Source organism: Mauremys reevesii, linkage group 9 (genome assembly GCF_016161935.1).
Source record: "Mauremys reevesii isolate NIE-2019 linkage group 9, ASM1616193v1, whole genome shotgun sequence".
In the NCBI taxonomy this organism is placed as follows: Eukaryota; Metazoa; Chordata; order Testudines; family Geoemydidae; genus Mauremys; species Mauremys reevesii.
The window spans coordinates 96,912,319-96,937,574 of NC_052631.1; the positions used below are offsets into that span (position 1 = coordinate 96,912,319).

At 42.1% G+C, this 25,256-nt stretch overlaps 1 protein-coding gene across 10 annotated transcripts in view; it reads left to right on the forward strand.

Annotated features, from left to right (window-relative positions):
- The window catches only part of ATP11C (ATPase phospholipid transporting 11C), a 113,046-nt gene that overhangs the window by 70,995 nt on the left and 16,795 nt on the right, over nt 1–25,256 (forward strand). For all 10 annotated transcript variants that reach the window (XR_005584322.1, XR_005584324.1, XR_005584323.1 and 7 more), the window contains exons 13-27: nt 1,694–1,855; nt 2,873–3,027; nt 3,925–3,996; nt 5,328–5,401; nt 8,276–8,379; nt 9,415–9,596; nt 11,262–11,525; nt 12,121–12,295; nt 13,804–13,906; nt 16,180–16,325; nt 16,895–16,954; nt 18,581–18,708; nt 21,768–21,903; nt 23,302–23,367; nt 24,419–24,522. Coding sequence is in view for 5 of the 10 variants with exons in the window: in XM_039487080.1 (XP_039343014.1) it covers nt 1,694–1,855; nt 2,873–3,027; nt 3,925–3,996; nt 5,328–5,401; nt 8,276–8,379; nt 9,415–9,596; nt 11,262–11,525; nt 12,121–12,295; nt 13,804–13,906; nt 16,180–16,325; nt 16,895–16,954; nt 18,581–18,708; nt 21,768–21,903; nt 23,302–23,367; nt 24,419–24,522 (1,931 nt within the window). In the remaining 5 variants the exon portion in view is untranslated. The remainder of the gene's footprint in view (nt 1–1,693; nt 1,856–2,872; nt 3,028–3,924; nt 3,997–5,327; nt 5,402–8,275; nt 8,380–9,414; nt 9,597–11,261; nt 11,526–12,120; nt 12,296–13,803; nt 13,907–16,179; nt 16,326–16,894; nt 16,955–18,580; nt 18,709–21,767; nt 21,904–23,301; nt 23,368–24,418; nt 24,523–25,256) is intronic.

The window sequence follows — 25,256 nt, forward strand, 5'->3', positions numbered from 1 at the left end:
TTACTCTATAAATTAATTAAAACAAAGAGAAGTCACACGTGGCTGCAGGGCAGGACAGAACATAAGAATGGCCATACTGGATCAGACCAAATGTCCATCTGCCAGGTATCCTGTCTTTCGATAGTGGCCTATGCCAGGTGCCCCAGAGGGAATGAACAGAAGAGGTAATCTTCAAGTGATCCATCCCCTGTCGCCCATTCCCAGCTTCTGGCAAACAGAGGCTAGGGACACCATCCCTGCCCATCCTGGCTAATAGCCATTGATGGACCTATCCTCCATGAACTTATCTAGTTCTGTTTTGAACTGTGTTATAGTCTTGGCCTTAGAGAGAAAGAGAGACCTGATTGCTGTATGTGTGCCAGCACTGCAGCCTTCAGCAGCTCTGAAAAATCATTAGAAAGTCAGTGCTGCAGTAGTTAATCATTCTCCCTTATTAACAACCTTTGTCTGTCTGCTAATCACTCGTCGACCTGTCAAGATATAACTGTAACTATTTTTGGTGGCAGTTTAAGTTGAGTGTGCTACTCTTTGCTTCTGAAAACTAGATGAGCTTATAAATTGCATGTACAATTTCTATTGAACATGCAATTTATCATGCAGTTTGTTTCCACATAGAAGAACGTCAAACCCTAACTGCATGTCAGTTATTTGTTCGCTTTCCTTGAATTAATTAAAAATTAAAAATTCTCTGTAAGCTTTCTCTGTGCAGGTTAGTGAGGAAAGTATGATTCTGGTAACCTTGCACTGCATGCATTTGATATGCAACTGCACTACTACTGTTTTCTCTGCACTGCTGGGACTCTTAAGTAGCTAATGTTTCACTCGGGTCAACCACAACAGCGCAGTGCAATTGATAGTACTGTAGTATACCCTACTTTTGTTCCTGTAAAGAAAACATTTAATTTGAAACAACTGTTAGCTAATTTAATTGCATTGTCAACATAAAACTCCCATAAAGCAAAAAAAAAAAGGGGTTGTGCTACTAGCACTGATTAAACAGCTGCTGTGCTTTTTAAAATACAGTTTACTTTGCACAGTGTTATACCTTGTTGCACTTTTCTCAGCTGGGACAGTGAAAATCAGTGAAATCAATTTCCATTTGTTTACATATAAAATCCCTCTCATTTCCATGTTCTCAGACTTCCCCATTTGAGTTCAGGAATTGCAGAGGAATGTTTATTTGTTTAAAAGCAAGTGTTCAAAATGGAATCTCTTTTCTTTGTTGGAAAAATATATGGAAACTTTTTGTATTGATCAATAGGTTTGCTAAAAACTTTTAAAAAATCAAAATTTTGGTCTTTTGATTTGATTCGGTGCTAAGTACAGCACCGTCTGAGAAAGATTAGCCAGGGGAACAGATGGTTGAGAGGGAGTAAACAAGGGCCGTAAGACAGGTTCTCGGAGAGTTTTAAAACCTAAACAGGGCAATTGTGTAATGACTTGGAAGCAGAGAAGTTGTTCTGGGAATGAGTGCAATATTGTCTTTTCTTTGTATTAATATACCTTACTCCAAACTTCGAAGTCCAAGTTAAGCAAGTGCCAATAGTTCTCTCCTGGATCAGGTCTTACTAATTAAGTTGCCCGTTATTCTCCTTTTCTCAGTGCTGCCTCAGCTTCTTTCTTTTAGACAACAATGAAAGCCGGGAGTGTAGCGAAGAAAAAGTACAGCAGTGACTTCCTCCCTTTCTTTTAGGTCGAGTATGTGTTCACAGACAAAACTGGAACCCTTACTGAAAACAGCATGAAGTTCATTGAGTGCTGCATAGATGGACACAAGTACAAAGACGGCATTTCAGAGGTGGATGGGTTCTCTCACACGGACGGGCCCCTGAAATATTATGGGAAAGCAGAAAAGGTATAACTGGGCTTCTGTAACGTCTATATTTTCACTGTCTGCTCTAGTTTTCTAAGAGTTAACAATAACTAGAGATGAGTGCAAGTGTAAAAATTCAGACACCGATTTTGAACACCTGTAAGCTTGGCAGTGTTCAGAACACATGTTTTGGGTTCAGCCCCTTACAGACACTTTGAAAAACTGGCTTGCTCTGTCCAATCTCTTCCGTCTCCCAAGTTCAGGAGGGTTTGGGTCTGAGAGTTTGGTTTAGGTTCCTTCTTTAGCTATTATTCTTGGACACTGTACCTTGAGTTTGTGTAGCAGTAATGACAAGTGCAGGGGAGAGCACGTATCCATTTTCAGGAATCGATCCCATCCTTTGTCTAACCAAGACCATGCTAAATAGAGTTGTAGCAGAAGTGCTGTTCAGCTGCTTTGCTAAAGTGGCATCACAGCAGAGAACTAGAAGCATTGCAATAAAATAAATGATTGAACCAGAGTGCTGATTTTTCTTGTCTGCCTTGTTCAATCTTCATTTTACCCCTGCATCCCGCTGAAATGAATTAGCGCTCTGTTACGTTTGAGCAGAGCTCCTGGCTGATTATGGAGCCATTAAAGATACCTGCCATGTTTTGCAAGAGTAGGGCTTTGCATCAGTGTTGTTGGCTCAGTTTCGCATCCCATCAGCTGTTGTGCAGTTTGGTTGCTACTCTCCATCTCTGAGGCAATTCAGTGGTGGTACATTTTCAAAGTACTGTGGGATGAAAGACACCATGTAAATTAAGTTCCTATTAAAGGTGAGATTTTTCAAAGGTGGCTAACGGAGTTAGAATTTGGGTGCCAAACCTACATTGGTTCCTTTGAATATTCCAACCTAAAAGGTTGGTAATTCTGACCAAATCCCAGTAGTTGAGATTCAGCAGCTTAACTAGAATAATGGTTATTTTTACTTCTCACTGAAAATTAATCCTGTCTGGTACCCTGGGCAGGAAAAGAAGCTGGTAAGTAACGCGTTTCCTGTATTTTGACTCTGCTTAGTGTCGAGAAGAGCTGTTCCTCCGTGCTTTGTGTCTGTGCCATACGGTTCAAATCCAAGAAGGAGACAACGTAGATGGATTGAGAATAAACCAGGAGCGCAGGACCTATATCGCCTCTTCACCAGATGAAATAGCTTTGGTAAAAGGCGCCAAAAAGTAAGGGAGTGGAGTCTGTTTTCAGCACTGAAGGTTTTTCTTACTCTTGTAACTAACTTGTGCTGTTGAATGCGACTTAATGGAACCCAAAAGTTGCCCTATGATAATAAAATGCTCATGGGCCAGTAATTGACAAGGAGAACTGTAGAGTGTAGAAAGCACAATGGGAAAAACTCTTGTCTGGCCTGGTCCAGAGCCCACAGGAGTCTTTCGACAGGGGGAATGAGTCTTGTTTTGGATCAGGCCCATAGCAGAGTTGTGCTTAATCAATATTTGTATCTTTACTGAACGACTTCACAATAAGCAAAGGTTTGGGAATCATAACTTGCACATCACAGTGTATTTTGGGGATTCTTTTCAGTAGAATGATGTCCCAAGTTGCTTGATTAAACAGAGCCGTACTGTATCCAAGCTCCCTGGGACGCTGGCAGGTTCTGCTGCATTGTAGAAGACACAGTCAATGAGTACTGCATGTGTATCAACGCAAAATAATTTCCTTTTTGTGCAGTGGCAAAAAACTCTAAGGAGACAAAGCAGCCCCATGAAGACCACCTTTGTTAGCCCTTTCTGATGTACTTGTATTACCTTATTGCTATTTGAAGCGATAATAGCAGACCAAGCAGATCTGTTTTTGCCATGAATGTAACACAGTGTGCGCGTGTGTTAAGTCACATGGCCTATAGAGACCTCAGAGTCTTCTAGGATATGATCCCCTTCTCCTTAAGAGTGTAGAAATCGGGAAATGCAGAGAATAGCCTGGTGAGCTACTGAAATACATAGACTGGATGCTGTAGCCCAGGTCACGTTTCAGAATATGGAAATGAAAATGAGAATGTTACAAATGTAAATTACGTATCAGTGTTTTCAAGGTCTTTCTGTCCTCTCCTTTGTTGACAGGTATGGTTTCACTTTTCTAGGACATGAAGCTGATTACATGAAAGTACAGAACCAAAAGAATGAAATTGAAAAGTAAGTGTGGCTGCATTGTGGTGAGGAATATTGCTCACGCTAACTGAATGCTCTCTGCCAAGTGGCAGCTTGCACGTGGTTTTGATTAAACTCAGGAAAAATGGTAAATGTTGCAGGGTGGAAACAATGCAACAGGCTGTGTCAGACTGATAACTGCTCTGCATGAAAGCCAGTCCGAATTACAGAGCACCTGGCAGCAGAGAATTGGCTGAAAGATTAAATTGGTTGCAGCTTTTGCTGAATAACAAATCAATCAAAGCCTAAAACAAGGTCCTCTGACCATGTCCTGCACCACGGTTTGAAACCTGGAAACTCTCTTGGGTCTGTGGATTGTTGTGATTACCTCCTAGGTGGTGAATATGTGAGAGCTGTTGCAACTATAAGCCTCAACTATACAAAGTTGAACCTTTGCGTAAACATGCTCCAACCCGAACCCCTTCTTGGACTGAAAATAATTCGGCCTTACACTGCGGCAACTGCTCATGTTACCCCCAAGGGATATGTACCACTTGAAAGATAGAATACCTGGTCCGGCTGCCTTCCTAGATCTTGTCTTATTAGCAAGTTTAATTTCAAACTTCTCTTCATCTCCATAGAAAGGGAGGATGCAGAGTTCCTATTTGCGGCTTTTGGTGTTCAGCCAACCTGTTAGGCTGCTTGCCCTGATTGACAGCTGGGTATTCCAATCAGGACCTTCAGCCTCTGACCAGTCAGCTGTCTCAGGAAGGTCCTAACTCGCTTCTCCCACTTGCATCCCAACTAGCTTCTCCCAGTCTGGTGCTGTGTGGTTTCCAGTCACATATCTGAGCCCCAGCCAAGCATGATATGATGTATCAAGCACACATCTGGCTTGTTCACATCAGCCTTGCATCAAGGAAGTGGCCCATAAACAACTACTACAAGGAATCTCCATACTCTGTGAATGCATGTGGTGCAGCATTGTTAAATTTACAAGCATCTTAGTGTTGCGCTGGGTTTATCTTAAAGAAAATGAAAATAACATGCCCATGTGCATTCCTTTCAGGCAAACGATAACTCAGCCCTGCTTTCCCTGAAATGCTCCAGCAGTCGTGTTGCTCTCTGTCTAATCACATGACTCTTAATGATGGAAGTGGGCATTGTTCACCTGTCATGTATAAATGACTCGTAGCTTGAATACCTAGAGCATATCTTTAATAAGGAAATGGGTCAGCTGGCACCTGATACTTGTAGTCTAGCAGAGAGTTCTGCAGTTCATTCTTAGTATGTTATTATGTCTTACAACCTTCTACTGAATATCATTTTTAAGTTTGTTTCTCAAATTTCTAAGTTCTGTTCTTTCCTTTTTAAAGGTATCAGCTTCTTCATGTACTAAACTTTGATCCTGTCCGCCGCCGGATGAGTGTTATTGTGAAAACCAGTACAGGTATTGTTAAAACAGTGGGTACCACTGTGTATCAAATATACGTCTGCATTTCCTCTAGTACTGTGAGTGTATGAAAGACCTCCCATTACGGCACAGAAAAGCTAATCTGTTACGTTTCGTGGGCCTTAGCCTGACCTGCAAAATTCACTCGCACGCTACCTGAGCGTCCAAAAATCTCTCATTTGCACGTGCAGATCTGGTAATGGCACTGCACTGGTACACATGTTACAAGCTCGGAGGCACCTGCACATGAGAACTTGACCCTTGAAGTGTGATGATGAGATCAGTGGTCATATTTCTGATAGACCTTTACTGTGCATGCCCAAGCTAACACTTCAGGAAAGCCCACTGCAGAGTCCTAGTGAGGCGCAGTTTTTCTGACATGCTTATGATGCTCTACAATGGGGGTAGGCAACCTATGGCACACGTGCCTAAGGCGACACGTGAGCTGATTTTCAGTGGCACTCACGCTGCCCGGGTCCTGGCCACTGGTCTGGGGGACTCTGCATATTAATTTAATTTTAAATGAAGCTTCTTAAACATTTTTGAAACCTTATTTACTTTACATACAACAATAGTTTAGTTATATATTATAGACTTATGGAAAGAGACCTTCTAAAAACGTTAAAATGTATTACTGGCACGCGAAACCTTAAATTAGAGTGAATAAATGAAGACTCGTCACACCACTTCTGAAAGGTTGCCGACCTCTGCTCTATAAGAAGGTGTCAGTCTTGTTGGAATATGGCATTTGCCAGCATTTCCCTGGTAACATGACCGTACAATTTTGTGCCACATTTGAGCCCAAACCAAGGGATCTGAGCTAGGAAGGACCCTTTTTTATTTTCTTTTATGGATTTGAAAAATGATCCAATTGGTCATTTAAAAGAAAAATGTTTTTAGAGATCTAGAAGTGCCCAGAGAATTAGAAATTGCTGGCTCCAGATGCTTTTCTACGTTCAAACTCCTCCAGATTTTTATTTTAAGCTGAAGTTGTGCTGGTTTTTAGGTGCTATGGCATAGCTTTGATCCCTCTAGGGGAAGAATAATTACAAATGACAGCACTTTAATTTAGAAGTCTGGTTTGCTTGCCACACATGCTAACTTCATTAAGACTTTCAGTCCGTATGCCCATTGATGTGATGGACCAAATCTAGCCCTTGGGTAACCCTGATTTCAGTGACGTTACACCAGGCATGAATATGTTGCAGTGTATCTGTGTGGCAACTAAATAATTCAAGGACATATACATCCCTGGGAACTGATTTGACTTGCTAGGCCATAGAAATGTGTCCTCAGAGTTGTTAATATCTCCTCTTTATAATACATGCGCATGCATCCGCCCACACCACAACTCAGAGACCTGAGTACATAGAACGTGGCATACTGTAATCCGTCTGAAACAGCTGATAGATGGCAGGATCTAAAAGAATACATTCCAAACCATGTATAAGATGCTGAATTGAAGTATTTAGAACGAATCTCTAATATAAACGACTGTAATTGGATATTCTTATGATTGGATGCATCTATTTTTGCCCCCGTTTATTTTTCAGAATTGTACTTGATTGACCACCAGTATGAGTGAATACAGAATTAATAATTTCCTCATGGGCTTTTCTATTGTGCTCATCGCTGAGTACCTGAGTGCTTCACAAATATTAATGAATTTATTCTCATGACACCCCTGTGAGATGAGGGGATATATTAAGCCCATTTTACAGCTGTGGGGGTTGAGGCACAGAGAGTATGGTCAAAAGTGTCCAATAATTTTGGGTGCCCAATTTGAAATGCATAGGGCCTCATTTTTCAGAGCACTTAGCATTCTATAGCACATTAGATATTCAGTGCACGGCTCCCATTAGTTTCAGTTGCAGCTATGAGTTCTCAGCTCTTCTGCAAATCAACACACAATTTGTGACCGCCTGTGAAAAGCTTGGTTTAAGTGACTTGCTTAGCATCACCTAGGATGATGGCAGAGGCAGGGTAGAACCCAGGTCCCCAGGGCACTGTTCAAGTTCCTTAACTATGAGACCCTCATGTCTCTTCCTGCAGTCCCCTGCCTCATTCACACACCTTCCAGCTTCTGCAGCCAATGAAACAGGGAACCTACAAACAATAGCCTCCTTCACTACACAGCCCTGATTGATGCCCACAGCAGGGTCCCATGCACTGAATACAGATGGGGTCCTGTGGGAAAAATAGGTGATCACATAATTAACGGCTGTATCATAATGCAAACGGACAAGAGGGCTGAATTAAGGGGACCTGATTTGTCCCATTCCCTCCCCCGCCCCCCACACCCTTGGCTCTTGTCCCCTCTGCATTCAGATTAAGCAGCTTGCTCCTCCATGCTGCCTAGCTCCAGCAGAGGGGGCTTTGAGAGCATAGGAAAGATGGGGGCTCCCTGCTCTCATTGCTGGTCCCTGGCCTGGCCCACAGGAGCAGAGAGCTGCAGTGGCAAGGAAGGTGATGCTCAGCTCCAGGCTGAAGTGCGCCCAGCGCAGAAAGAATCTTTGGGAAAGATTCTGTTCCAAAGGCACCAGAGCTTTCGTTCTCAGAAATGGCTGAAACACTCAAAACATTCAGCCTGAGGCAGACATCCTCAGCCTGGAAAACCGCAACCCAAACTGTTAGCGTTTGGCAAAGTTACAAGCAGCTGAAAGCATGGTATTATAGTGGGGCTTGTCGTCCTTAATAGGTGGCAACCTTAATAGCGTTACCAGGCATTACCAGCCCTGCCTATAACAGCTCCATTTGCAATCTTGCCATATTTGTTCCTTCCATCGAAGTTTACTGCTCATTGAAGACAACGGTCTTTAAATCTCACTACACATTTTGAATGCTTCAGTCTTCTTTTTAATTCTGTTCTAGGAAAGTTCCTCCTATTCTGTAAAGGAGCAGACTCTTCTATGTTTCCAAGGGTGCAACAAGATGAAATACAACAAACTAAAGTGCATGTGGAACGTAACGCAATGGTAAGCGTGTACACGAAACTAGGTTTGTTCTTGTTGGAAGGGAAGCCTTTCTCCAAAGATAAAGCTCTGACCTTGGGTTGAGGAAAATGTGAGCTTTAGTTCTTGATGTTTCGAAGTCCATGTCTGACTTGTTTCCTTTTCTGTTCTTCTGGCTTCCAACTTTATTTAACTTCAGATCTACTTATTCGATCCTGATTCCTGTAGGGTCTGATCACCTCCCAAGGAGTTAAAAACAGCAATAACAATAACATTTTCTCTCTTTTTTTTTTTCCTTTCTAGCCTTGTAGAAAAATCCTGGAATCAGTTTCTAGTTTTGTTTTGTGTGTGTGCTGTTTTGAGAAGCATTTATCTAAATTGAGCTATATTGAGAGAAGAGGTTTATAGTTAGTTCTGAATGTGCTGAAGCTAGGGGCTTGTCTACACTACTGCCTGGGGTCGATCTAAAATACGCAACTTCAGCTTCGTGAATAGCGTAGCTGAAGTCGACGTACTTAGATCTACTTACAGTGTCTTCACTGTGGTAAATCGATAATTTATGCTCTCCCATCGACTCCGCTTGCGCTCCTCATTCTGGTGGAGTACCGGAGTCGATGGGAGAGCACTCAGCAGTCGATTTATCGTATCTTTACAAGACGCGATAAATTGACCCCCGCTGGATCGATGGCTGCCCGCCGATCTGGCGAGTAGTGTAGACATGCCCTAGTATTGGTTCTGATCTCTTCTTCTTATACTGCAATGTATTTAAAACAGCCTTGTTTTACAATTCTGTATTTCTCGTGACCTTATTACTGCTAAAGATGCTCAATTCCACAGCTTATAATACATATTGTAATGTTCCATGTCCAAGGTTTGCCATGTGTGGAGATTAATATATAAACAAAGAGGAAATGGTCCTTAAGATGTAGAATCACTTCTAACATTGGACCCAGTCTTTGCAGGCACTGAGTGACCTATAGAAACCAAAAGTAAAAATTTTAAGGTAGTGGCTGTTTAAAAGGTGTTTTTTAGTGCACATATCCACTTCTCTGTTTCAAGGATGGATATCGAACTCTTTGTGTGGCCTTCAAAGAACTAACTCAAGAGGACTATAAAAAAATTAACGATCAGCTCAGTGAAGCGAAAATGGCTCTACAGGACAGAGAAGAAAAGATGGCCAGGATTTTTGATGACATAGAGACCGACATGCATTTGATAGGGGCTACTGCTGTGGAAGACAGGTAAGATGGTGGCAGGCAAGCAGATGAAATATGAATGCTGTAGCTGTTCAGAAGGGCGTAGTCTGTATCTCCCTCAGTCTGAAATTACCCTGAGAGTAATTTCAGGACAACGAGGGAAGGGTGGGTGAATGACCAACATGAGACCATTGAGTAGCAGTCTGTGCCGTGACAGTCCACCATGGTGCTTATTGAAAGCTGTGTGCTGACCCTAAGAAAAAGACAGAATGTCTAAAGCAACTATTTCATGGCACGTCCCACAACCAATTGCCTATTTGCTAAAAATATACTGGTTTAAACAGTAAGTACTCTAACATTTTAATCAAAAGCATGCAGCATTATGCCCCTAATTTATGTACCAAACTAATACAAATTCAGGTGCAGTTGCAGTAACTATATGTGTAAATTTGGCTGTCGTTTATTTTTCACTCTGTGCTTCATGGTGCTAGTCAAAGAGTTGGGTGAAGTGGCTGAATGGAGGACTAGGAACTGCTACGTTGTAATCCTGGCTCTAACGCTAAATCCCTCTGGACACGCCTACATGGCAAAAAACCCCTCAGAGCAGCACATCTTGTGAGTCTGAGCAGAGCCGGCTTTATGACCCGCAGGGCCCCGATTAGAATACTCAGCGCAGGGCGTCCGCTCCGGGTTTTCCGCAGCACCGAAGGACCCCCCGCCGCTGAAATGCCGCCAAAGACCCCCTTAGGCGCGGGGCCTGATTCTGGGGAATCGGGTGAATCGGCTTAAAGCTAGCCCTGAGTCTGAGACTAGTCAGGCTTGTGCTATGGTATTAAAAATAGCTGTGTAGAAATTCGGGCTTTAGCTGGAGCTCTGGGTCTGAAACCCGCCCCCTTCCCCATGCTCTGAGACTCACTGCCTGGTTTGTTTGTGGTTTTTTTGGGGGGTGGGGTGGGGAGAGGGCAAGGGGGGTTGCCATATAGATGTAACCTCTGTGACCTAGAGCAAATAATTTAACATCTTTGCCTCGTCTTTCCCGAATGTAAAATGAGAAAAGCTGTCAGCCTAAAAAGCGTTTGTGGATTAAATGGTTAACGTTTGCTAAAACAAATAAAGTTAATTAAGTGAAAAGTATTGTTATTGGACCCATTCCTGAAGCCCTTCCTGGGACTAACCACCCGTCAGACTTTACCCCACACTCTGCCACAAAACTCCCACCTACTTTCCTGTAGGAATTTGTTCAGCGGGTGCTGCAATATAGTCAGACTTCTTTCAGTTTAAAGTTCATCTGAAAGCCGCCTTGCTGGGTGGGTTGTTTTATTCAGCCCTGTGCAAAGCGTGATACGTAGCCCTGGTGGTATTAACATACGCTGGCAAAGTACTATGCTGGTTTTAGCTAGAGATGTCACGGTTGGTCCATAAGTCAGTCTTTGGTAAACAGCATGTGGGTTTATTTGCTCCCAGTGGAAATTCTTAGCAATCTATAAGCCACACTCATGTAACGTGGCACTTCTGTCCCCGCTAGTAGCTAGGGTGGTTTGTCTGCTGCTGCCTCTAGGTATTTATCTGAGGCAGTAAAGGCTGGTGGGTTTTAGATCTAGATCCTCCCCAGGCTCATTGTAACATTCACGAATCGTTCTCTGTGAATTCTGAGGAGAAATGGTCTTTTTAAGGTAAATGAGATGGCTGATGTATTGCCTCAATGTACAGACTGCAGGAGCACGCGGCGGAAACCATTGAGGCCCTGCAAACGGCAGGCATGAAGGTCTGGGTGCTGACTGGGGACAAGATGGAAACTGCAAAATCCACCTGCTATGCCTCCAGGCTCTTCCAGACAAACACTGAATTACTGGAGCTGACCACAAAAACGATGGGAGACAGCGACAGGAAAGAGGATCGATTACACGAGCTGTTGCTGGAGTATCATAAAAAGCTGCTGCCGGATTTCCCCAAAAATAGCGGAAAGCTTAAAAGGTGCGAGAGAGCACGTGGGCCGTTTGTGTCTGGATAACTGCCCTCAGTGAATGCTTAAAAGGAAGGGAAATGATTTAGCCTCGGTCCTGCAATCCCACGTCTGCAGGGGAAGAGCTCTGGATTTCAGGGGGACTGCTTGTGGGGATGTGTCCCCCACCTGAATAACATTGCAGGACTGGGGCCTCTCTGCCTATAAAGAGTCCCCTGCTTTCCTATTTCTCAAACATAACTGTGCAGTACATGGGCATGCCCTGCTTTTCCTTTTATATCCAAGCCGTTTGAGTTAACTGAGCACTCACACACACTGTAAAAAGCGACAGAGTCCTGTGGCACCTTATAAACTAACAGACGTATTGGAACATAAGCTTACTTCGTCAGATGCATGAACCCATGCATCTGGTGAAGTGGGTATTCACCCACGAAAGCTCATGCTCCAATACGTCTGTTAGTCTGTAAAGTGCCACAGGACTCTTTGTCGCTTTCGTTTAGAAACCATTTCTTTGTCGCTCAGATAACAACACAGAAATGACTAAATTTACTTCTTAGAAACTTAAAGCTCAGACTTTCAAGTCGTCTTTTTCTGCTTGTATTATAGGAGCTGGACGGTGAGCCAAGAATATGGACTGATTATAGATGGCTCGACGCTGTCGCTGATATTAAATCCTTCCCAGGATTCCAGTTCCAGTAATTACAAAAGCATTTTCCTACAGATTTGCCTGAAGTGTACTGCAGTTCTGTGTTGTCGGATGGCTCCTTTGCAGAAAGCCCAGGTAGGTGCTGTCGATACACTGATAGGCTCATTTTGCAGGAGGCAGCAGCTGCAGGCTGTTTTGGGTGTTACTTGCAGCACACGTCAGTAGTTAAAACAACTAATCAGCTTGGATCATAGCTCCAAACTTTCCAATCCCTATGTGTATAGAGGGGCGCCAAAATCCATATTTAGGCATCTATACACAGTGGTTTGATTTTTTTTTCAGAGGTGCTGGACACATGTTGCATGGGCTATAAGTCAGTGTATAACTCGGCCCCTGGACAGGCTGCAAGCTGGGGCAGCAGCTGTCTTCCAATACCTAAGCACAGACAATGCTCCAGAATGTATTTGCTCTAGATGCAAAAGATTCCCACCGGAAACAAGGCTAAGTGGTTTCTCTGCATGGGAGAAACAATTGGTCTGTACCTTAAAGTGAAGCTGTCTTGCTGTATACAAGTAAAACCTCTTAATTTAACCAAAAAAAGGGGGGGGGGGAAAGGGGGGAGATCATGTAAGTATGAAAAACATGTACCATGCAACTGGACCTTCAGCAAGTGCTATCTACTTTCCTTTTCCAAAGGACAGATGCTGCCAGAGGTATTTCAACAAGTCTATTATAAACCCTCTGATGACTTTGATTTAACAGACTGTCTCCTGAACCAGGAAATTTAACAAAATTCACTCATCTGACTCTTTTTTTTTATTTTATTTTTTGGCTGTGTAGGAGCCTTTTCCGTGCGTTGGTGTATTTGTGCCACAGTCTTGTCTTTCATAGATGTACTTACTGTTTCCTGGAACTATTTTTACAAACGCTTTGAAGTTCAACTCACCTATAAATAAAGGGACAGACTGATTGATCTATTTGATTCCATTCTAAGCTTTGAAAACAGGATTTTATTACTTTTCCACAACAACTGATAATATCAAAAGGCCATAAACAGTGTATTTCCTGCACTGCTCTAGGGACATAGGATGCGACCAGTTGCTGCATGACTTAGTGTCACATTAAACACATGGGAGTCGCATCCTTGTAACTGGGGCAGAGTCTGACGTTTGGAATGGAAGGAAGGGTACCACTGTTTGTATCCCGGCATTTCAGCTAACTACAAGTTAATTCCAGCACCAGCTCTTGGTGATGACCATGATAATACTCCAATTGGCCTCAATGGGATTATTTCAGGCCTTGATCTTAAATGGCTTAAAAGGGAAAAGAAGAAAAAAATAGACCCGCTGCAGTTCGATTGTGTTAACTGGAATTGGATCTAGTTGGGTGGGCTTTTAGGACAACTAGAAAATCCTCGCAGGATTTAAAATGAAGGCTGCACTGAACCTCAACCCTGTGCGAATTAGTTTGAATCGCTTTGTTGAAAAGCCGACCTGACTTACTTTTTGTCAACCAGAAAAAAACGTGTGAGGCTGTTGTCTCCTGGCCAGTACTGTATGTGCTGAGTTACTCAAGAATGCTTGAAAGAACAATTGAATCTTTGGACATTTCTGCTGACCTGTTGTGTATTTTGATATTTTTAGATCGTTAGAATGGTGAAAAACACCAAGGGCAATCCAATAACACTATCAATAGGAGATGGTGCCAACGATGTTAGCATGATCTTGGAAGCACATGTTGGAATAGGTGAGAAATGTGTGGAAATCATAATACCTCACTCTAGTGCAGCACTTTCCATCAGTAGCTCTCAAAGCGCTTCACAAAGGAGGTCAGTATCATTAGCCCCTTTTTACAGATGGGGAAACTGAGGCACAGAGAAGGGCTGTGACTTGCCCAAGGTCACCCAGCAGGCCAATGGCAGAGCTGGGAACAGACTCCAGGTCTCTGGAGTCTCTTTCCACTAGGCCACACTGCCTCCTCATGAGAAGAAAATAAGTAAAATACAAAGTAGATAGAATGTACTATGTCCTTTAAGCCTTGAAGTTGGGAAATAAGGTATGGACATGTCAACGCTGATGGTTTCTTTACTTGATATAGAGTCAAACAGGTCATCAGACCCTTTAGTGCCCCATAGGCATTTCTGAAAACTTTGCCCCAGTCTGTTTAGCTTGAAGACATGCCTGTTTATTGGTCAGTTGAGGGAGATGGTCAGTGAACACCTTTGCTTTCACATGGCCTGACCTTGCTCCCATTGCAGTCAATGACAAAACTCCTTCTGAATAAAGCAGGAGCCAAAACGGACCCAGGAAGCATTAACACTGGAGCCTTGATGCACGTGAAGTATCGTTAAACACATGGCTCTACACTCGTCGTGCAGCATACAGGGATTTGCTAACTTCTGGTAACAGGGAGTGCCTGGCCAGTTTCCCACTGCTGAAAATATGAGATAGTTGTAAAGGTTTTTAACATGTTCTGCCTGAACCGTGTTTGCAAGACAAGAAATCAGTTCTTAAGGGTTTAGATTACAGGATTTTAAAATATTAGTAAAATATAATAACTATTTCTGAATGCTCAGGGTTAAATCCTGGGCCCATTAAAGCCAATGGGAGTTTTGCCATTGACTTAAAATAACCAGGATTTCTCCCTAAGAAAATATTTGCTTCTTTCTCAAGGTACATGGGAAACTTTTATTTAAAGCAAGATGCCGATTTATAAGTAAATAAGCTACATTTTCCATTCAGAAAATACAGGGCCCAATTCAGGGGTCATGCAAATTGCATGGATCAGTTTGTCATAGAGCAGAATTAAGGGGAAAAATAATGCTTTCACATCAATTTGGCAATCGGTATAAAATGAGCTCAATTTCAATGTCCAATTGTTGCAAGGAGGGAATGTAGCCGTCAAAGCGATGAAGGTGTGAGAGAATCTCGGTTCATTCCCGCTTTCTTGCACCTTCCTCTGGCTTTCCCTGTTGTATCCCGCTCAAGCCCAGTTCTGTTCCCATTGAAATCCATGGAGATTGTCTATTGATGGCAATGGAAACAGGACTGGGCAGCAGGTTAAATCAAATGTTTCTCTACTCTTCTCATCATTGTTAGCTTTGGGCCTGAAAACGTAATTGGATTAGTACTTAATTAGCCCAGCTGGGCTGAAATTGGCCTATATTCTTTAATTGGATGTTTGTAAATTCATTGGAATGCGGTTTTGCTGGTTACAGCTGGTTGTAATTCACCACAGTGGATCAAAATCTACTTTCCAAAGATTGATTTCCAATGATGTTGTTGTGTTTGCCCCTTTCTTATGACTGATCTCATGTTGGAACCAATCTGAGATTTTTCTCTAATGCTGCCAGAGGTAGTAGAAACATTAGAGAACTTGAGTGTCACTGAGACGGGAAGGATGGAAGAGAAAAGATGGAGTCATCCTTCCTGGCGATTGAAATGTCTCGTTACCTCCAATAAATGGAAGCGTTTTTTCGTACAGCTTCCTTCGTCATTCACTGAATGTACCTGTCGATTGAACAAAACCAGCTGTCTTGAGCTCAGCTATATAATGGGGGATGGCTTAGTATTCTAAGTATCTTCAGTGAAATAACAAGACTGCACGAACTATGTGTTTACGTGCTGGCAGGGATGCAGGCAAAACTCAACTCCCACTCTTTAACCGTCCAATAAACTCCATTCTTTGCAGTTTCTTTTGTTAGGACCTGCTGGATAAGAACTTGAAAAGAAAAGACCTTATTGTTATGAAGGACAGTAATGATCCCATGGAGTGTTAGGATTTTGCTTCCTAGTTTACCTGTCTGGAGCTCTCCGCCCCAGAATGGCACTGCCTAGCACATTGGGATCCTTGGGGAGGTGACAAGTGCTTCCTTCAGATAAATGTTATTAAATCAGCAAGTCTTTTTTATATATTTATTGTCGTTTGGAAAGTTAAACTGTGTTGGCAAATCTAGTGGCTGGTCTGAATCTCAATTCCAGTACCCTGTAAATCGCTCACCATATTGATGTGTCATTCAGGTATAAAAGGCAAAGAAGGTCGTCAGGCAGCAAGAAACAGTGACTACGCGGTTCCAAAGTTTATGCATTTAAGAAAATTGCTACTGGCACATGGGCATTTATATTACGTGAGAATAGCACACCTTGTACAGTATTTCTTCTATAAGGTAAGGATTTACATTCAACTAACAAAGCTCGTGTCATTGAACACCATTCAGGCATTTTTCCCCTTTAATATTGACAAAGTCCACTAAAGTTTGTTTTGTAATCCTTTTTTGTAGTTCATTTTTCTTTGTAGCTTTAAAAGTATATATCAGTAGTAGTACCAGCTAGAGCGAATGGCCCAGGATAGAAGACTATGGAGATCTGTTGTTGGCGGCCTATACCCCGGTTGGGGTGACGGGCATGAATGAATGAATAGTTAGTAATATACATCTTATGGTTACGGGTTGTACACAGTGTGTGTTAATCTTCTGCAGTAGTCCTTGTTCCAATGCCCACTGTAAATATTACAGCTGTATTGTTTGTCGTTTCATAGCAACAAAAAGATGGTTGAAAGAGTTTACAATCCAACTAGCATTAGCTTCATGTTTCATAGCCAGATTTTTAGCCTTAAATGTTTTCTATATGATAATACATTAAATGTGAAGCATAATTCAGATTTATATTGAAAAATCAAACAGCCCTTAAGAGCACAAGATGCTTCTCTACTAAAATCTGTCTCTAATTTTTCTAGAACCTTTGCTTCATTTTACCACAATTTTTATACCAGTTCTTCTGTGGATTCTCGCAACAGGTATGTTCCAATAACAAGTTGATAAAAACATGCTCTAAACTGTCAGAAAGTGAAGTTCCATAGTCGAGATTTGGTTTTATCCTGCATGCTCTCCAACTAACTTTATCAAAGATGCCACTTAATGGAAACTAATCTGATTGCTAAGCAACAGATTTGGAACATTAAATATTTGAGGTATAACTTTAAAAAAAAAAAAAAAAGAAGTTCCAAACTTTTTTTCCCTTTTTTCCAACCATGCACAGAGGGGCATTTTCCAAAAGTAACATGAGAATGTTTTTAGAAAGTCTTGCTGTTAACTCATGTTGACCTCACCTCCTCTATTTTATAAAAGAACAAAGCCACACTATTGCATTTCCTTGTACTAAAAATGTCTCTCACAGGACTAGGTAGAGGAGCTTATTCCTTAACAATAAGCGTTAAAATAATGAACCCGTTGAGGATCTAGTCCCAAATAAAACAATGAGCCTATATTCGACCTATTACAAATGAGTGCCTCAGCTGTGTAGAACTTTGTGCCCAGCTGTGTAGAACTTTGTGACAGGTGGGATGATGTGGCTATTAAAACAAAAAGGTCTTGGAACAACAGTTTTGGGTTCCTGTGCTCATTTGTGCATTTGTTTGTTGTCTCTGGGTTGCCCCAGGAGCAATCAGAAGGAAGAGCAAAACCATTCAGGCAATTGGAAAATGACTTCCATTGAACCAAAAAGAGGCTTTTCTTGGCGTAGTCCCTGTCTAACAAGGAATCTTTCAGAGAGCAGGTGCTGAGGACAGAACGTGTGTGTTTGTTAAAGTGGCCTAGGCAGTCTCAACTGTATTAATTAGAATCCAAACAAGAGAGCAGCTGTTGACAAGGTAGGAAGTGACTGCTCTAAAATCATTTTGCCTCCTACCTTCCCATGCTGCACTCCTAAAACAATGAGGCCAAGATTTTAAACAGGCCACTTTAACTTGTTAATCCCATGGGCTCAACTGCTCTTTAATTACAACCTAAAAAGGCTTGTCTCACTGACAAAGCCTCCCATGTGTGCTCGCAAGCTCAACTTTCCAGTGGCCCTCAGTGAACCTGAGCAAAAAGACCGGGGACATAATGAAAGTGGCTGAAAGACTGTATTACCTTGATACAAATTCAGCCACTGGTCTTTTTGAGATCCCTGCTTCTTGGTAATACTCATAATGACAACCACATCACTTCTTTTCGAGTTGCTTGTACACTAGACTTACCATCTCCCATATTAAAGGTGCAGAATGAGACTGCAGGAGGGGTGTTTGATTAACAGAAGGAACCTCATTTTAAATTTGGAATCTGAAAGTATCATTGGGCTTGATCCAGCAGCCATCGAGCTTGCTGGAAATTTGCCCTTTGACTTCAGTTTGGGCAGAAACAGGACTTTTGTCATTAAACTGTAACAGTGGTAAAGGCAAATACAACTTGCCTTTAACTCGGTTGCCTCCAAGCAGGAATTGGGCTAAATTAGTCATGTGTTTGTTGCTTTGACAAGAATCTGAACTGTCCCGTGTGCGTGGAGGGTAAGAATAGGAAAGCTTTTTATCTTTTTAGGGGAACATTTTTAAAGTAAACGGGGACTTTTCTGTAAATATTATTCACCCCCTTCTGCTGTTTTTAAGCCTCTGTACGATGCTGCTTACCTTACAATGTACAACATCTGCTTCACATCACTACCTATCCTGGCCTACAGTCTACTGGAGCAGCATATTAACATTGAAACTCTGACCTCAGATCCAAGATTGTATATGTAAGTAACAAAGAGTTTTGCAAGTTCCCACTATACTCTTGCCATTAACTTTCTAGCAGAGATTAAGGCTTGTTAGTAAGATTAATTTTGCAGCATTTGCTACTGTTGATCTCCAGACACTCCAGTCCCGCCTCTGTGAAGTGGCAGGAGTGAACGGAAGAGTAGCGAAAAGGCTCAGGTCCTTCTGTCGCTCGAGTGGAGTCTTGGAACTAGCGTGCTACTTTGAGGTCCTATGGCTTATTTGTAGTCATTTTGAAGGGGCCCTTATTCACTGTAGCATTCTCCAATCCATTTAAACAAGGCAGCGGCCCCTTGCTGTATCTGTGCAAAGGTGTGCCCTGCCATGACTGCAATTCCGCTTTCTGCAGGAAAGGGAAAGTCAGGCAGTGTGCCCCTCTACTGCCGTGTCTTGTACAAAATGGGAATTATTCCTGAGTCAGCCAGTGACACGCGAGCAGGTGATGGGAGGGCGGAAGGCATGTCCTGATGATGAGAGAAGAGCTGCACTCACTGACAAAGAGATGCATATTTCTGAGAGTCTGGCATGCAGGGAGCTAGAGCCTTAGTTGGGGTAAATTTATTCCCCATCCTCTCCATGTCTCCCTAGACTTCCCCCAACAAGGCTTTAATCAGCACTTCAAGTACTAAAAGCTGAAGACTGTGCTGTGCTATCAGTAGTCCCACAGTAGCTTTCAGGAACAGCGTATAAACATTGCTAGGGGAAAGTGTTGGTTAATAGAAGTCTCTCTTTCCTGGGGGGGTTCCTTAGTAAAGGCTATCAGAGAGCATATGGTTTTTCATGGGAAACCAAATGCATAGATTCTCCAATCTTCTCTCCCTCTCTCCCGCCCCATCAGCCGCTGGTGTGTACACACACACCTGGCACAATCCCTTTATCACCAGCTGAAGGAGGCACTTTTTTCTCGGACTCTCTTATTAACATACCGGCAGCACACAACTGATCCCAGGTTTCCTGTTGCCCATGCCCACAAGTAAACTGTAGAGATTACTCTCTGCATTTAGAGCACCAGCAGGGTTGCTCCATTCTTTTCTGTTTTGGGTTCTTACACTGTGTCTATCACTGTGGTACTGGTGCACCTTCCTGTAGTCCATTAAGCTGTATGGCTGGCATCTGTCATGGTGGCAGCGACCTGTTCGAGCCAAGAGCCCTGGGCCAGAGAGCAGCCAGCTATCACTATTCACCAGGCACTAGTGTGGAGTCAGAGTGTAATCTGCCTTAGAGCTCAAAAAGGTAGCGTATGCAGTGGACTTTGCCTGCTTTTGAAATGGGCACTCAAACGTCCTCTGCTACCCTCCTTCCATTTGGCAAAAGACCACGGCATGTTTTTAGACCCTTGCTGAATCCTGTGTAGCAAATGCACTCACCTGGCTGGCTAGAGAATGGTGAGAATACAAAGGGGGGCGAGCCTAGGAAAAACAAATGAATTTTACAAGACGCTGGCTCTAATCTGAATCCTCGTGACTTTGCATGTGTGGCTGACTACAAAGTGACTGCAGTGCAACTGATGTAGACAATGCCGAGTTGCTGCTCTGCAGAGCTTGAATTTTGAGCCACTATAAAAGTCCTGCGAATGAAAAAGTGCTGCGGGATGTAAATGCAAAGACAAAATAAAACATGCAGGAAAGATCTGATGATTTTCCTGACCCCCAAGTGTTAGCCCTGTTATGATACGACCTTCTCTCAGAAGCACACATTACAGAACGTCTTCCTCCTTCGGCTTATTATAGCATTGCCTTTGCCACATCATAATTGGACTTAAGTAAGCCTCTGTATTATAAACTATAATTATAGTTCAGTGCCACAGCTGTTTGCAGAATCCTGCCTGCTGGAAATTGAAGTAATACATTGTTACTTATGGGGGGAGGGAGGGTGCTGTTTTTCACTTAGATGTTGTCTCTGCCTCTCCCCCCCCCCGTACCCCTCAACTCTAGCTAACCCCCCAAATCCCAGCAATAATAATGATAAATTAAAAAGACTATAAAAGCTTCTCCTGAATGGGGGGTATATACTTCCTAGAGATTTTGGGAGAACCTGCTTTTTTCTGCCCAGCCACTGTTACTTATAGATGGCCGTAATCAAAGCCTGCAGTGCTTGGTATCTCTCCATTCCTCTAGTATATGTGCATTGTTCTGGGATCCTTTGGAAATGGACAGAAGAAACAAAGGTTTCAGAGTAGCAGCCCTGTTAGTCTGTATCCGCAAAAAGAACAGGAGTACTTGTGGCACCTTAGAGACTAACACATTTATTTCAGCATGAGCTTTCGTGCGCTGTAGCTTGTTAGTCTCTAAGGTGCCACAAGTACTCCTGTTCTTTTTTTAGAAGAAACAAAAGAAACTGGTACACTGAGAGATTCCACCAGAGGGAGCTCATTTCTACAACCACATCAGCAGAGCCTTCTGTGAAAATGTTCCAGAGCCTGCAACCACTGTTGTTTAAGAGCCAGTTCTTGTATCTAAATTAACCCCGCCTCAAAAAATCCAACAAATTCCCCCTATATTCATGTACATTTTGCATACAATTCAGCAGGTTACTGTCAGCCCGAGCATTTTCCTCAACAAAGGAAAGGCGCTAGCTCCACAATATCTAGGATTAATGTTTCCGAACTTGAAGAAATTTACCTTTTGAAAAATACAGGTTAGGCAGAAGCAAATGGAGAGGGGCTAGCAGTTAATTTGGTCATGTCAATGACTCCTTCATTACTATCCTCTTTTAAAATTGAGCTGCTGGAATTTACAGGTGCTAAGTTGTGTAGTAGTTTTGTAAGAGCAATAGAATAATAGTGCAACCCGCTGTCTTCTGTTTGGACTGCGTCAGGTTACTTCTCCAGAACTGAAAGAGGAATGCATTCATATGCTGAGCCACAGCGGTCATAGATTTCTCACGTCGTTTGTGCTCTCTCCCTATAGCGAGAGACTTGCTTTTGTGTCGCACAAATCTCGCCACCAAAATGAAGGGCCTGATTCAAACCCTGTTGAAGTCAGTGGAAAGACTCTGAAAAAGTGAAAGTGATTTTTCTTGTCACTCTGTTTCTTGACAGGAAAATTTCTGATAATGCCATGTTACAATGGAAGCCTTTCTTATACTGGACCTTTCTAGGCGCCTTTGAAGGACTTGTGTTTTTCTTTGGAGTTTACTTTCTTTTTCAAAATTCATCATTAGAAGATAATGGAAAGGTAAACAAACAAATAAATAAATAAACCTGTTGAGTGTATTAGTGTGTGTTTCTGTACATTTTGTATAATATGTGTATGTATCAGTCAGTGAAATGTGTCTAGAGTCTTGTCTTATGATGTAGTCACGAGTTCCCTTAATAGAGCAGGAATAATTTGAGATCTGTAAACCAAATTAGGAAAGATTTCTTTAATTCTCTGTATGTGAAGCCTTTTCCAGCTTGCCATGTAAACAATTTGAGAAATGGTTATGCTGTCTAGGTAGAACAACCCCATATACAAATGTGATTGCAGTCAAAACCATGAGACCATCTCCTACCTTAGGCTTCACGCACAACTTTTACGGGGCGTTCTGTGTGCAGAATGATAGCAGGATGAGGCCCGCCACCTTCAAACCTTCTAGTTTGTAGTGAAACTTAACCTGTCCAAATGAGCTCTTTCAAAAGTTGATATTCGGAGAGAAGCTGTTGAAATGTGGGTTGATTTCCTGTAGGTATAAAACACGTATGCATAGAATTTTTGGAAAAGTTTTTTATAAGCTCCATTTTATAACACAGTTAACCCACTGTACTGTCATTACAACACCCTTATGTACTTCAAGGGTGACTTTCTGTAATCATTCTGGTTCTATTCAAGTGAATTTGTTTTGCACTAGTATGCTATGTAAATGATTTGAGAGTCTGAGTGACACTCTGAAAACGAGCTATGTGGCTATGTCTTGTTTTGTAACTACTTAGGACTGTAAGGACTGCTACCAGCAATTAATCATAATATCCATGTATGTTTGATTGAATCCTTTTTCGCTCCTATTAACTTTAATTTTTTTGCATTTTTTAAAACTTTTGCATTTCACTTTCTGTTTTAATGTATGCATCCAGATCTTGACAGCCTGTGGTAAGCATCTGTCCCATTCATTGCCGTCATTTGGATAAATATGCAGTATCTGCTTTTCTTTGTTGTGCGTAGTCACTAGTATCTGCAAACAAGCAAACTCAGACTATTCTAGTTTGAAAATATCAACCAGTATGTTCAGCAAATGGAACAAAGTTACACAAAAAGTGCAGCTACTGTGATGCTTTCCATGTTATAAGAAAGCACAAACTGAGGAAATCACCTAAATCCAGGTGCTCCAAGTGACTTACATTCTTGATAAACATGGCTGTCGGTAGAAGATTGTTACTGTCACAACAAGTTAATTGTTTGTATGGTACTGCATGGCATAGGAGTATTGTAATGGGCAGCAAGCTTTACAAGAGCATTTGCTGGTGCATATCTTTGTATAGTTGACTCTAAAATAAGTCACTCCATTGAATTTTACCCACTGTAGTTACTAATTGTGTAGTTTGTGTTGTTTTTCCAACAAGACAAAGAGATACATGTGGCGATTACCGTGTTTTTCAGGTTTTTGGGAACTGGACGTTTGGAACTATTGTTTTTACTGTATTAGTGTTCACCGTCACTCTGAAGGTTAGAACTTTCCTTTATTTTCAATATGCCATTGAAAGATTATAGCAGAAATAAATTGCGTGTACTGTAGTGTAACATTATAGCATAAAGTGTATAATTTCTCAGCGATATTTGTTTCCTGTAGGGTTTTGGATCTTTGATCCTTATGTGTATTTAAAATGTCCATCATTTCTTTACTGTACAATGTATCTCACACAACTGATAGTCTCATCTTGATTTTTCGTGTGTGGGTGGTGGTCTCTCCCCTGGTACTGGTGAATTTGTTCTGTTGCCTTTTCTTCCCTACCTTCACCTCTTGGGTTTTCAGCTCAGGAATGGAGAGAGAGAGATAACAGAAATTTTTTCTTTACCCAGTCTTGGCTCCAGTACTTTTCAATGAGTTGGAGCTCTGTCATAAAAATACACTTGCCAAATCATAATAATTTAATAATTTGCATTGCAGTAGAGCCCAAAGGCCTTACCAAGGATCCAGGGTGTGGTGAGCTGTGTGTATATACAGCCTACGCTGGCAAAGGGTCAGCCTTTGTTCCCTTGTAGTGGTTAGATTATGTATAGAGTCTGCTATTGCCTGCTGGTCCGTTACCTCAAGCAGGAGAGCATCATGTTGTTAGATCCAGCGGTCCCTGGTTTGTTCCCCACAGGCATCATTACAAATTCAAGAACATAAGATGCAGCCCCTTCACCAAAGACCTTACAAGAGTTGTCTGACCCATCGTTCAGAATAGCAAGTGAAGCGTGTGGGAAGAATATACTCACAACACAGTCATTTCCCAGATGGAGTATTGAGTGGTGTCAGGCTTTTTCAGTGAAGCCTTTCAGTAATGACTTAAAGCTCATCAGGGAAGGTCTTTCGTTGGTGTTGTGCCAATGTGCAAATCAAGTATTTTTATTGTTGAACCTTTGCTAAGAGACAGTCGACTAGTGAATTTAGACATCTACATGAATGGAAGGAGAACCTCTACTGCATGTGAAGGAAATTTGTGATATAAATGGCACTGGAGATACACTTCGTAATTAACCACTATTCCATTGGTTGTTTTCACCTATATAGCTCGCGTTGGATACTCGATTCTGGACCTGGATGAACCACTTCGTGATTTGGGGCTCCTTAGCCTTTTATGTCTTTTTCTCGTTCTTTTGGGGAGGAATCATTTGGCAAGTATCTTTCTTCTTTCAGTGATGTTTTTGATTTGTCTTTAGGTGAATGTGCAGTGCTTGCATTGTGTGACAGAGCCAGACTAATTCATGGGTGTGGTGGAATCCAGGGATTGTGGGTTATGTTGTTAATCTAAAATGGTAGATCCCTAAAATCAGTAAATAGTTTTAGTATTAGATGCTGATTAATATACAGTAAATAGTGCAAACTGCATGGAAGAAAATCACCCAGAAGCAGACTGAGATTGAAGTTGGTACTTCTGCTAATGAACATCTCTAGATGATGGTTTCCAAATGTGAAACCATCTTATTCTTTGTTTCATGGCAACTGCAGTAATATCTAACTGCTGGGGATGTGTTTTGTTTTGTGGTGGTGGGATTAGTGATTCGTTATCCTTTGAGATAAGTGAAGGAACTCTTTCACTGTGTATTAGCAGAGCTTGTAAAATCCACTTGCTTGTGGTGATCGTACTTGCCTGGAACAGCTTTCTGTCAACATGTACAGAAGCAAAGCTTGCCTTTAAAAACAAAAATGGAGTTTCTAGCCCCTAGGGCTGTAAAGATAACCTTTCACATGAGAGATGATGCAGAGCTGTCTTCCTCAGTCTTCAAACAGACCATTCTAATGCTGCTGCTGCTCATGGCTTTCCCATGCTGTAACCAAGTGGAAGCTGACGCTGAATCTTGTCAGTTTTCACGGCTGCTACTGTGAGTTCCCTGTGGAAAACAGGGTC